Consider the following 11,314-nt stretch of genomic DNA (forward strand, 5'->3'; position numbering starts at 1 on the left):
GGAGGTGGAGCCGCATATTCATGACTGTAATCGGCGGCCCCACGTGACCGCATACAGTAGAAGCTGCGGCCAGGACAGGAAGCAGCGACAGCCAATGAGGGAGCCGGGTGAGTATTTTCAGAATAGCGGGGGGGCGCACAGGGGGTGGGGACATGGAGCTTTATTTTAAACACGAAATACCACTAAAAAAATGGATTATTCATATCTTCTTTACAGCAAACGCTGCTGCACAGAAGATATGAATCGAGGCTTCAGCACCATGTGGGGGGAATAGCGCTTACTGGAGCGCTGTCTCCTGCACGGCACACAGAGAACGTCCGTGTGTGGTACGTGTTTTACACGGACCCATTGACTTTAATGGGTCCGTGTAATACGTGCGCTCCCACGAACACTGACATGTCTCCGTGTTTGGCACACGGAGACACGGTCCGCAAAAAATCAATGACATCTGCACAGATGCATTGATTTTAATGTGTCTACGTGTGTCAGTGGCTCCGGTACGTGAGGAAACTGTCACCTCACGTACCGGAGCCACTGACGTGTGAAACCGGCCTAAGACAGCCGTCTGACTGTGCCCTTACAGGTGACAGAATTCTCCCCAACATCGTTTTTCAGCAACAAAATTAAGGAAACGATTAGAGATATATGATATTTATTGATAATATTTTTTAAGAATTTTTGACTTCCCTCCTGCAAGAGCAGATTTGTCCTTTTCTATGACGAAGTACGCAGTGCAGATACAGAAACTTATCTTTTTTTTTTTTAATCCATTCCAGTTTTTGGCTTCAAAAACTGCATCAGAAAAACCCAAACAAATCCAGAAATGTGTAAAAGCACCTTTCAGCTTCACCAGATTTTGCAATGAAACTTTTCAAGACTTATAATTAGCATTATAATTAATTACAGGCGGAGCAGAAATGAGCAATAAAGATCAGGAAATGTACAAATATTTGTGAGGGGGAGGGGGTCGGTAAGCAAAAAAAATGGGGATTTTTAAAGTTTACACCACTTTTCCCTAGGAGGAGGGGGGAATCCAGGAATCCAGCCCACTATCCTACCTCTAGTGTGGGCTGGTCCATAAATGCAGTAGTGAAAGTAAAGCATCTGGATAAATACAAGGTGCTGGTCAGCAGAGATCAGAGCAGAGTCTCACAGAGTGGATATATCCGTATCACAGCTGTGAACATCTGTCCTCGCTGCAGAGATGACATCAACCACCCTCCTCTTATTCCTGGCCGTCTTCTCCATCTATGCTATTTGCCAAGGTAAAACTGGATCTCCAGATATTAGTATTACCATTATTTTCTCTTTCTTGTTTATTGCTGGTAGATTTTTTTTTTATTATTCATTTTTACTTAACTTTTTAGGCTATTTAGTTATTTTGACTGTTTTCCAGATTGTAGAGAAGATCTAATGCAGGGATATAATCTTACTTCCTAATACAGAATATTTGCCAACATTAATATGTAATTGTTTAAATAATGATAATGAGCCATCCATCCAGCCAAAAATACATGTCAGGAAGCCAAACCTTGCATCTGTGCTCCATAAAATTAGCAGCATGCTGCTCCGAAATTCTGCCTGCTGTGAGTGAATTAAAATAGGGAAATGGATCGTTCCTCATTGCATGTAAATAATTGACTTTCGGAAGCAATGCGAAACTTCTAGATTGACATTTTCTAAATATTTCTTATTTTTGCTGCTCAGTGGTTAAGTGGCCCCATCTCAGGGTTCAGGAAATGAGACCTCCAACTATTGAGCTTTGTGTTAATATTTGGCACGTCACTCTGTCTTTGTATCTTGCCTGCATAAATAGTCACTCAGGTGATATTGTTTGTATACATTATATCATAGGGATGATTAAGAAACCAGAAGCTGTGGTGTCATTCTCGATTGCTTGAGGTTTCTACATAAGTCAAATTTCACTAGCGTGTCACTAAAAATGGTTTTTACTCTACGGCTCCATTCACAAGTTGTTGCTGCGGTGCATAATTTTTGGAAAATTGCAGCAAAAAAATATTGTCATTTTATTGCTGCAAAAAAAAAAAAAAAAAAGAAAATGCACTATGATCGCAATGTGTGAATGCAGCCCAAGAAGAAATATACAATTATATAAAATTATCACCATATCTTTTATCCGGACCAGCTTTCTAATGACAGATCTTCAGTTGTATTACATTACTTATCCTATACTGATCCCAAATATTAAACACCTGTATTAAAATCAAGAGCAGAATTCATAATTCTGCTTTTTATTACTGACAACAAAACATGACCATGAAAGCTTAGATGAGTTTTTGTAATGTGGAGAGAGGGGACTTTCATTTTTCCATAAAACGAGATGAATGCTTGGTTCTAAAGATAACACTTCCCAGATTACATATCTCCAGATCAAATATTGTCCAAAAACTGGAAATGTTGGGAGATTTCTGCTCAGTTGCAGAATTGTAAATGCAGCTCTGGAGTGCAATGTCAGCCTGTGCCGGTAATTGTGGCATCACAATAGCCAGAGAGCTTTATAATCTGCTGGGCTAGATGATATAATGATGCTATCATTGATATACATCTGGAAACATTTTCTTACATGTGTGTTGAATATTTCACAATCCAGCAAGCTATAATGATTAATGATTATTTATTAGACTCGGTTATATAGCGCCATCCTATTCCGCAGCACTTTACAGACATCATTATCACTGTTCCCATTGGGGCTCACAATCTACATTCCCTATCGGTATGTCTATGGAGTGTGGGAGGAAACCGGAGAACTCGAAGGAAGCCCACACAAACACGGGGAGAACATACAAACTCCTTGTAGATGTCTTCCTTGGTGGGAACCCAGGATCAAAATGCTGCAAGACAACAGTGCTAACCACTGAGCCACTAATCTACCTATTTATACATTGTAATAAGCATACAAACATTCTCCTTTTTGCAGCGTCTTCTGCTAATTTTTCATTTGACTGCTGCCTGAAGACCAGTGACAATGTGATTCCTCAACAAAATGTGAAGTCCTACTACCACCAGACCGTCACAGGGAGCTGCAATATTGAAGCCATTGTGTAAGTGTCCATCTCCAACCAAATCCTATTAATTATGTATTTCTGTGCTTTCTCTGACTGCCCTGTAGGTATTGTCCTAGTTTGTATCACACAAGTGCTATCTCACTTTTTAGACTAAAATAACTCAACAATTACCAGACATTTTGATTGCGGAAATCATTGCTGGCTGACAGTAGCCCAAATGATCTTGGGCTAGCCCAGTAACCTAACTTGTCCCACAATATCTAGTCCTGAAAATGTGGCTCGATCATACCCTTTAGAAGACTTAATTATGTAGGAACAGTTTCCAGGCACAGGAAAGGCTCAGACTGTGCTCTGCGCAGCTGCATGCGCGTCATATTCAATGTACAACTTGAATCCACTGCGGAATTCAGTATCATCAATCCTAGCGAACAAAAACACATGCAGAAAAAGTAATCTACTGTCAGATTTATTAGTGGCGTTTAAATGAATTTTTAAGTAAATACATTAGAAAATATTCTAATAGGGGAAAAAAAAAGCAACTCAGGCAATTGCGGGAGGGAGGTCACATTGTGAATCGTGCAGTGAAACTAAATGAATGTTCTCTTTTTACACAGATTCATCACCCGCAGGAACAGGCACCTGTGCGCCCCACCCAGCTCAAAATGGGTAAAAGATTTAATGGCAAGAGTGGACAAGAAGAAGACCTATGAGGTAGGTTGTTACAATATAGTTGTGCACTTACCAAATCGTTCTCTACCTCTAGCGTTTCTTCTTTCTTTCACATTTTGCTACAAATTTTTTTTTTTTTGTACATTTTGGCAAAAATGAGCGGAAAATATGTTCCTATATTTTTTTTTTCACAAAACGACCCTAAAAGGGCAACAAAAGTCTAAAAAGAAATCAATACAAAAATGCCACATACATTTACAGTCCTCATGTTTACGAACTAGAATAGCTGTGGGGCAGGTGAGAACTGTACGAAATTAAAAGGGTTGTCCACTTTATTTTAACAAATGTGTTGGGGACAATATTTTGGCAAAGCAGACATTATCGCGATGTGCAGGCTCAGGGAAAAGATGAGATCTGGAGAGTATGAGCAAGGTATTTTTAATTCACAACAACTCATTTTGATACCGGACTGGAGCCTTTCTCAAGGTAAAAAAAACAAGTGTAACTTGGGGACTGTATTTTCTAGCACTTACTAATATATAACCCTTACAGTTCCTACAGTCCTCATTGTCCTCGCAGACTGTACAGCTTCCCAGTCTGCTGATGGAGGAACATGTGACCACCAGACAATGGCGGATTAAGAGTGAGAAACCAGAGCCACTGGCAGTTTAAAAGGCGTGAGCCCCCCAGGTATCCGATGTGTCACGAGACATGTCACATGATCCCTTTTGATAGATCACGTGATAAGTCATGTGAGTAACACACAGATACTCTGGTGCACAACTGTAGATGGAAAATGACAGAGGTAGTTTGTGAGCCCGCACATAGCTCTCTACATACAGTATGAGCTTACACTTAGCTCTGTATATAAAGTATGAACCCCCACATAGCCACTAATATACAATATGAACCCCACATGGCCTCCTTTATAGAGTATGAGCCCTCATATAGCCTCCTATATAGATTATGTGCCCCCACATAGCCTCATATATTCAGTTTGTGTCCACACGTAGCTCACGATATACAGAATGAACCCCCCTAGCCTCCTATATGCAGTATAAGCCCTTACATGGCCTCCTGTACACAGTATGAATCATCACATAGCCCCTATATACATTATGTGCTCAAACATAGCCTTCCTTTTATATACAGTATGAGCTCACACATAGCTCCCTATATGCAGTATGAGCCCCCTCATAGCCCCCTTATATACAGTATGAGCCCACACATAGCTCTCTATATCCAGTATGAGCTCCCACATAGCCTGCTATATACAGTACGATCCCGCACATAGCTCCCTATATACAGTATGAGCCTGCACATAGCCTCCTATATACAGCATGAGGCCCCACATAACCCATATATATATAAGATCACATCCCATACACATATTACTTAAAAAAAAGAAGAAGCACATACTCACCTAGATCCCTTTCCCCCAGCACTCTGCTCCTGTCCCCGTAGCTCCACTTGTACTTCTGGCCAGTGCGTACATGCTGGCGGGTGTCGGCTGATGACTTAATTGCACAGACACGTCACATCAGAGGCGACAAGAGCGCCCCTGCAGCTGTGCTGCTATTCTGCATTGTCGGCAGCAGAGCTCCAGGAAAGCTCCCTGCTGGGATATGCGCGCCGCCGGTAGCGCCACACAAACATTATGATGAGTGCAATCTGGCCCTCTGCCCCCACCAGAGCCTCGCGGTAGCCCAGATTGCCCTAAATATAATCTGCCTATGTGACCAGACCCACTTATTTACATCCTCCAGTTGAAAATTTCAGAACAAGGGAAAGATTTTTTCCATTGCAGGAGACAAATCTGTCCATCAGCAGCCATGTTAAGAACAGATCTGGTTTGCAGTCTGGGAGGAAGGCAGCATTAAGGAGAACCTGTAATACATATATATTAATAAAGTTCGTAAAATCAAATCAACACATTTGTTAAAATAAAGATAAAATAAAAAACCTCTTACTAAAGTACTAAAAATGCAAAATCTGCCAAGAGACAAAGGGTCAGTCACCACTCGGAATGGAGAGGAGTGAATTTATTTGCATAGCATTTAAGTCTCCTCAAGTTTTCCAAAAAATCGTATGGTACAGAACATTTTTGGCAACTCGCTCAGCATGAATTTAGCACAGCTGGCAACCATTTTGCTGAATATTTGCAGGTTACACACATGGTTAAAAGAAGAAAAATTAATAATACTCACGGCTAAACTATCCTGCCACCTTGACAACCCGCTGTCTGGTCCTCTGCACCTCTTTTTGCCCCTTCCAATGTAACATGCATCCTCTTTGTCCTCCTCTCTCCAGTCTGTGGCTTCTGGCTTGACTTGACGATGAGGGTCTAGGGTCCCTATTATCTTAAGAAACTTCTGAAATGTCTCAGAAACAGGTCAGAAGTTTTAGCAATCAGTGAGGGGCTCATGACCTGGACCCTAATTTACTGTTCAAAAGCAAGGGGCAGTAGTGCCCTGCAGTGTTATGCTCCTTCCTTTCTGTTCTGCTCCACTGGACTCATGCTGTATGTAGATTCATAGAAAGACAGCAGTACCCAGATCCACTCTGAAGAGTCACAATGGTCTGCAAAGAGCTTTTACCCCTTTGTCTTAGAATCAGTGAGGGTCTCAGCACCTGGACCTCCATTAATTAAAACTAGTTATGACATGTTACTATGACCTGTCAAAGGTTTCTGAAAGGGAATCTATCGCCAGGATTTTTGCTAAATTATCTGGGAGCAGTATGATGTAGGGACTGAGACCTTGATTCCAGTGATGTGTGACTTGCTGATCTGCATGCAGTCATTTTGATACAATCACAGTTTTCTCTGATGCAGATCTAGCTCAAAATGCAGAGCTGTGTATAACCCCGCCCACACCACTGATTGGCAGCTTTCTGAGTACATGAGGGAAAGCACCAATCAGTGGTGAGGGCGGGGTTGGACCAGGAATCATGAGACACCTAGTCCTGTAGTGATAATCTCCTGCTGATAAAACACTGACTTTATTGAAACAGCAAAACACATCAAGCAAGTGGTACATCACTGCAATCAGGGTCTCTGCCCCTAGATCATACTGCTCTCGGATTACATGACAGAATTATGCTGACAGATTCCATTTAAAATGATTGGTGCCATTTAAATATCCTATCTTGAGGATGATAAGGACATCCAGAGCTGACTTCTGGAGCAGATATTACATGCAATTAAAGGGATAATCGGGAAATGCTCACTTATGTACTGGGAGACAAGCAGGGACCAGTAACATCATAATACAAATATCTGCCAAATCACTAGCAAATATGCAGAATTGATTAGTGATGAGCTACTGTACTCGTTGCTCGGGTTTTCCGCTCCCGAGTATTTGTTAGTGTTCGGAGATTTAGTTTTGATTGCCGCAGCTTAATGATTTACAGCTAGTAGCTAGCCTAAGTACAGCTGGGGGTTGCCTGGTTGCTAGGGAATCCCCACATGTAATCAAGCTGGCTAATAGCTGTAAATCATTCAGCTGCTGTGATGAAAACGAAATCTCCGAGCACTAAAAAATACTCAGAGTCACCCGAGTATACTCGCTCATCATTAGAATTGATGTCACCGGCTTACCATCTGATACGGAAAAGGCCAGAGCTCGATTATCCCTTCAAGAATATTTTTTTACATTTTTTTTTAAACAGGATACAAAATGGAATTACCCTTTAACTAATTTCTGAATCTAACCTTTAAGAGAATTACATTCTATTATAAAATTTGAATTTAGCCCCATGTGACAATTTTGCATTGTGTTTACTTTTCTTCAGAAAAAACGAAGTCGCTAAATATTGCTGGGCATTGGAAATGTTGGAGGTGCCAAAGGACGATGATGAGGAAGAAAGTGTGATGGGTCCTGAAAAAAAAATAAAAAATAACCTGCTGTTATTCCATCCTTTACTGCCTGTAGTGATTGGTGCATTTTATTCTGGGAACCTTTCCCTTTTTTGTGGCGTATTTATGGTACTAGAAGCTAAATAAGAACTTTAGGATCTGCAATACTAAATATTGTGTCATTGCAAATTCTGGCCATTATTTTCTTGCTTTTCTTTTATAAAAAGCAGTAAATTAAGCTCTTGTTCATTATTAATGTAGCTGTACTGGGGTCAAACCACTTTTTTTAGGATTGAAAAGAGCTGTATCTCCTTGTCAAATATAAGGAACGTAACCTGTTAAAACATTTCCCTTTAGTTGATAAGGTGTTGTTGACTAAAAGCGGTTTTATGCAAAATTAGATAAAAGCATGGCTGTTTTAATTGAGAAACAGCGCCACACGTGTACACAGGTTGTATGTGGTATTGCAACTCAGCCCTTTACGCATTAATAGAGATGAGTTACAACTGATGGCTGCTTTTCTAATCTTGTATAACACCTTTAACTGTATGTCACCACCTATCATATATCTGTACATAGTGAAGGCAGTGACATTACTGAGAATTCAGCCTATCCAGTCACCAGAAAGTGGTGACATTGCTAAAAATGCAACCTATCCATTCACTAAGGGTATGTGACATAAATGAGAATGGAGCCCATCTATTCACTAGAGATCACGTTTAACAGCTCTAAAACTCTCTCTCCATTGGCTATTCAAATAATGTTTGCTTTTTTATCACAATATATGAGAGCACATTTTTATGACATTTTTATATTCCTGTTTTTTCCTGATAGAGGGAAATTGGAAAGAAAAATTGAAAATATTTGTCTAATTTTCATATTTTTTTTTTTACAACCAGAAAGGACCGCTAAAAAATAAATTTAAGTTTTGTTCTCCTTTCCGTGCAAATTATGGCGGTATCTTTTTTTTTTTTTAGTTTTGTTTTATTTAACTTGTATTTTTTTATTTATTTCATACATTTTGTTTCACATAAGGTCTTAAAAGACTTTTAAGGAGATGGGGAATTATACGACATTAATACATTGTTTTTATTGCGGATTTCCCCTGTAACTTGGGCTGATATATTAGTTACAGAGGAAATGCCACCGCCTGCCTACATAGCAGAGCTGACTTTGTCTCCTAGAACCCAGCAGCTCTTGCTCAAACTTTACACCAGGCAATTACATAATTATTGGATCCAGAGAGTCAGCGATCAGGAAGGCAGAGATGGTTTATAACATCAATACACAGTGCGGATCATCCATAAGTTCAACTGATCGCTTTTGTGAAAACCCTGTCCCAAGCTATGCCTCACCGACAACTAAAGGTTGCTCCTAGGTGAGGCCCGCATCACAATTTTAGAACCACTGCCCTAGAGATTGGATTGGTCACTCCACCCTTAAAGATCCAGTGAGTTTATAGGTTTATTTAGTTATAATATCAAGTAACATATTATCCTTGTCCTAAATTGGACCAATTTTAAAATACTGAGTCACTTTATTTTTAATCTTTTTGGCTTTCCAAATTAATGTGAATGTTTTTTTCCATGTCGAAAATATCTGTACATTGAAAAAAAATCAATTACTGCAACTGGTAATAGCTCGTTTCATATTTTCAATATTTACTATATATAATATTTTCAATATTAATATATTTTTGTATATGAATTATATTTTCTACAAATTTTTTATTACCATCTGGATTACTTGGCAGCTTTGGATTACAGAAGTGATTTGAAATGTATGTCTCAGGTCTTGACTGATTGGGTTTAATGGCAGGAAATATGCCTCACACCTGAAAAGAAACTCATCTTCACAAATTTTAAACATTTTGCTTTTACCGCAAAGAATCCTTTCCTACAATAACAATAAATACATCTTTGCGATGCTCTTAACTGATGGCCTTTAGTAAATATTATTGACTTCTGGTTGGTTCATAAACACAATGTCATCGTTGATTGGATGCAATGAATCCCTTGGCCATATAATATATGATGGGTAATTAATTATTATCATACATAAATACATTTCTCACTTCTGATGTACCAAAGTTGATTCAACCTTTGTTAGACGATATGCGTAGGCAATAGATGATGCAATTCCAGGATAGATGTAGTAGGTTCCGATGTAATAGCGTTTCTTCTACATGACTTCTGTTTGGGTCTCTAAGATTCTCCAAGACTCGATGTTGTTGTGTCCGTCTCTTTACAATAATTCTTAAAAACAGTGACTATTCTTTCGGGTTGGGTCAAATAAGAATCAATTTTTATTTTTTATTTTTTTACAAAATTACCGCAAATTGTAGTCATCTCTGTTCTTTAGTATTGGCACCAAAAGACAGCACCAATTATTGGTTAATTTCAAATACAGACATAATAAAACATATCAGATCAGAAGTTGCCATCAACTATGTCTTATATCTTTTCTGTCAGTTCATTGGATGGTGATGTGGACCAAATGAACAACCCTTTAAGGGCACAAAACACAGAAATGCATTTCAGTCTTGCAAGCTTAAGGCAGCTCATCCAAGTGTATCCAGACTGACACTGTTAATTTGTTGTGTTTTTTTGTTTTTACAATGACGTTTTAAGGTTTTGGGTCATATATATATTAAATTTGGTTTCAAATAAATGAAATTAAAATATTACATCTTTGTCTCTTAAATTTTTTTTTGGTCTGCTCGATGCTTGAAAAAATGTATTAAAAGCTTTATTTCAATAGTTTGCATTATTTTAGGATAATAGTCTTATCAAGACAACTCCTTGTCTAAATAGCTGTTTCCATGCTTAGCTGGGCTTTGTCCAGCCGTACATTATCCCAGATGGTGCAGTGGAAATGTACTAATATGAATGACTGACCATGTAATACATGGACTGGACCAGGTGCACTGATAGATGGTCGTCTGCTTGGGTACTCATCCTATGACTCCCATATACAGTATTAGAGCATGAAGACATGGGTTATCAACAGGATGCAGCTTTTTATTAAACATCTTCAAAAGGACCAAAACGCTGATGTCCTTGGGATCAGAATAAATGAGCTGTTTATACGCTAGAGATGAGTGATTCTTTTGACATTCGAATTCGCCATCTTCGCCGATTTCTCCCAAAAATTAATTTTGCAATGAATAAATTTGCCATGAGTTTCAATATTGCAAAGCCTTAACCGCTTTACCATCTCCCCCTGTTTGCTGCGGGCTCCGGCAATGAGCTTGCAACTTTTCCAGCACATGTCAGCTGATTTCATCAGCTGACATGTCTGACATGTGCCCCTAACAGCCGAGGGTGTAATCGTGATCCACCCGTGGCTGTTAACATGTTAAATGCCGCTGTCAATCTCTGCAGTCCTGATCTGTGTAGCACAAGCGATCGAATGATCGCAGCTTCGAGTCACCCATGGATACTATTTAAGCAAATTTAAAAAAATGGTTTAAATATTAACTTTTTAAAAAAAAAATATAGAAATTCAAATCACCCCCCACTTTCCCCATTTAAAATAAGACAATAGAAGAAAGCATCTATTTGGTATCGCCATGTTCAGAATTGCCTGATCTATCAATATATAATTAATGCGATCGGTAAACGGTGTAACGAGAAAAAAATCAAAGCGCCAGAATTACTTTTTTTTGGTCACTACAGCATTGCTTTAAAATGAAAAAGATTGTATCTACACCAAAATGGTATCAATAAAAACATCAGCTCGGCGCGCAAAAAATAAGCCCTTA

General features: G+C 39.1%; 1 protein-coding gene across 1 annotated transcript; it reads left to right on the forward strand.

The window, feature by feature from the left end:
* Nucleotides 1-1,091: 1,091 nt before the first annotated feature.
* Nucleotides 1,092-10,237, forward strand: LOC143805506 (C-C motif chemokine 7-like). The gene is made up of 4 exons (XM_077284957.1): nucleotides 1,092-1,265; nucleotides 2,939-3,062; nucleotides 3,641-3,737; nucleotides 7,488-10,237. Exons 1-4 carry the CDS (start codon nucleotides 1,205-1,207, stop codon nucleotides 7,503-7,505), a joined length of 300 nt encoding a protein of 99 aa, XP_077141072.1. The 5' UTR covers nucleotides 1,092-1,204; the 3' UTR covers nucleotides 7,506-10,237.
* The last annotated feature ends 1,077 nt before the right edge of the window (nucleotides 10,238-11,314 follow it).

Source organism: Ranitomeya variabilis, chromosome 1 (assembly GCF_051348905.1).
Source record: "Ranitomeya variabilis isolate aRanVar5 chromosome 1, aRanVar5.hap1, whole genome shotgun sequence".
NCBI lineage: Eukaryota > Metazoa > Chordata > Amphibia > Anura > Dendrobatidae > Ranitomeya > Ranitomeya variabilis.

What these genes read in the sequence shown, in the direction of transcription:
- LOC143805506 (XM_077284957.1), top strand. Translation starts at nt 1,205, where the DNA reads ATGACATCAACCACCCTCCTCTTATTCCTGGCCGTCTTCTCCATCTAT. An exon ending in CATCTATGCTATTTGCCAAG is followed by an intron (nt 1,266 to 2,938) that starts GTAAAACTGGAT and finishes TCCTTTTTGCAG; the next exon opens with CGTCTTCTGCTAATTTTTCA. An exon ending in TGCAATATTGAAGCCATTGT is followed by an intron (nt 3,063 to 3,640) that starts GTAAGTGTCCAT and finishes CTTTTTACACAG; the next exon opens with ATTCATCACCCGCAGGAACA.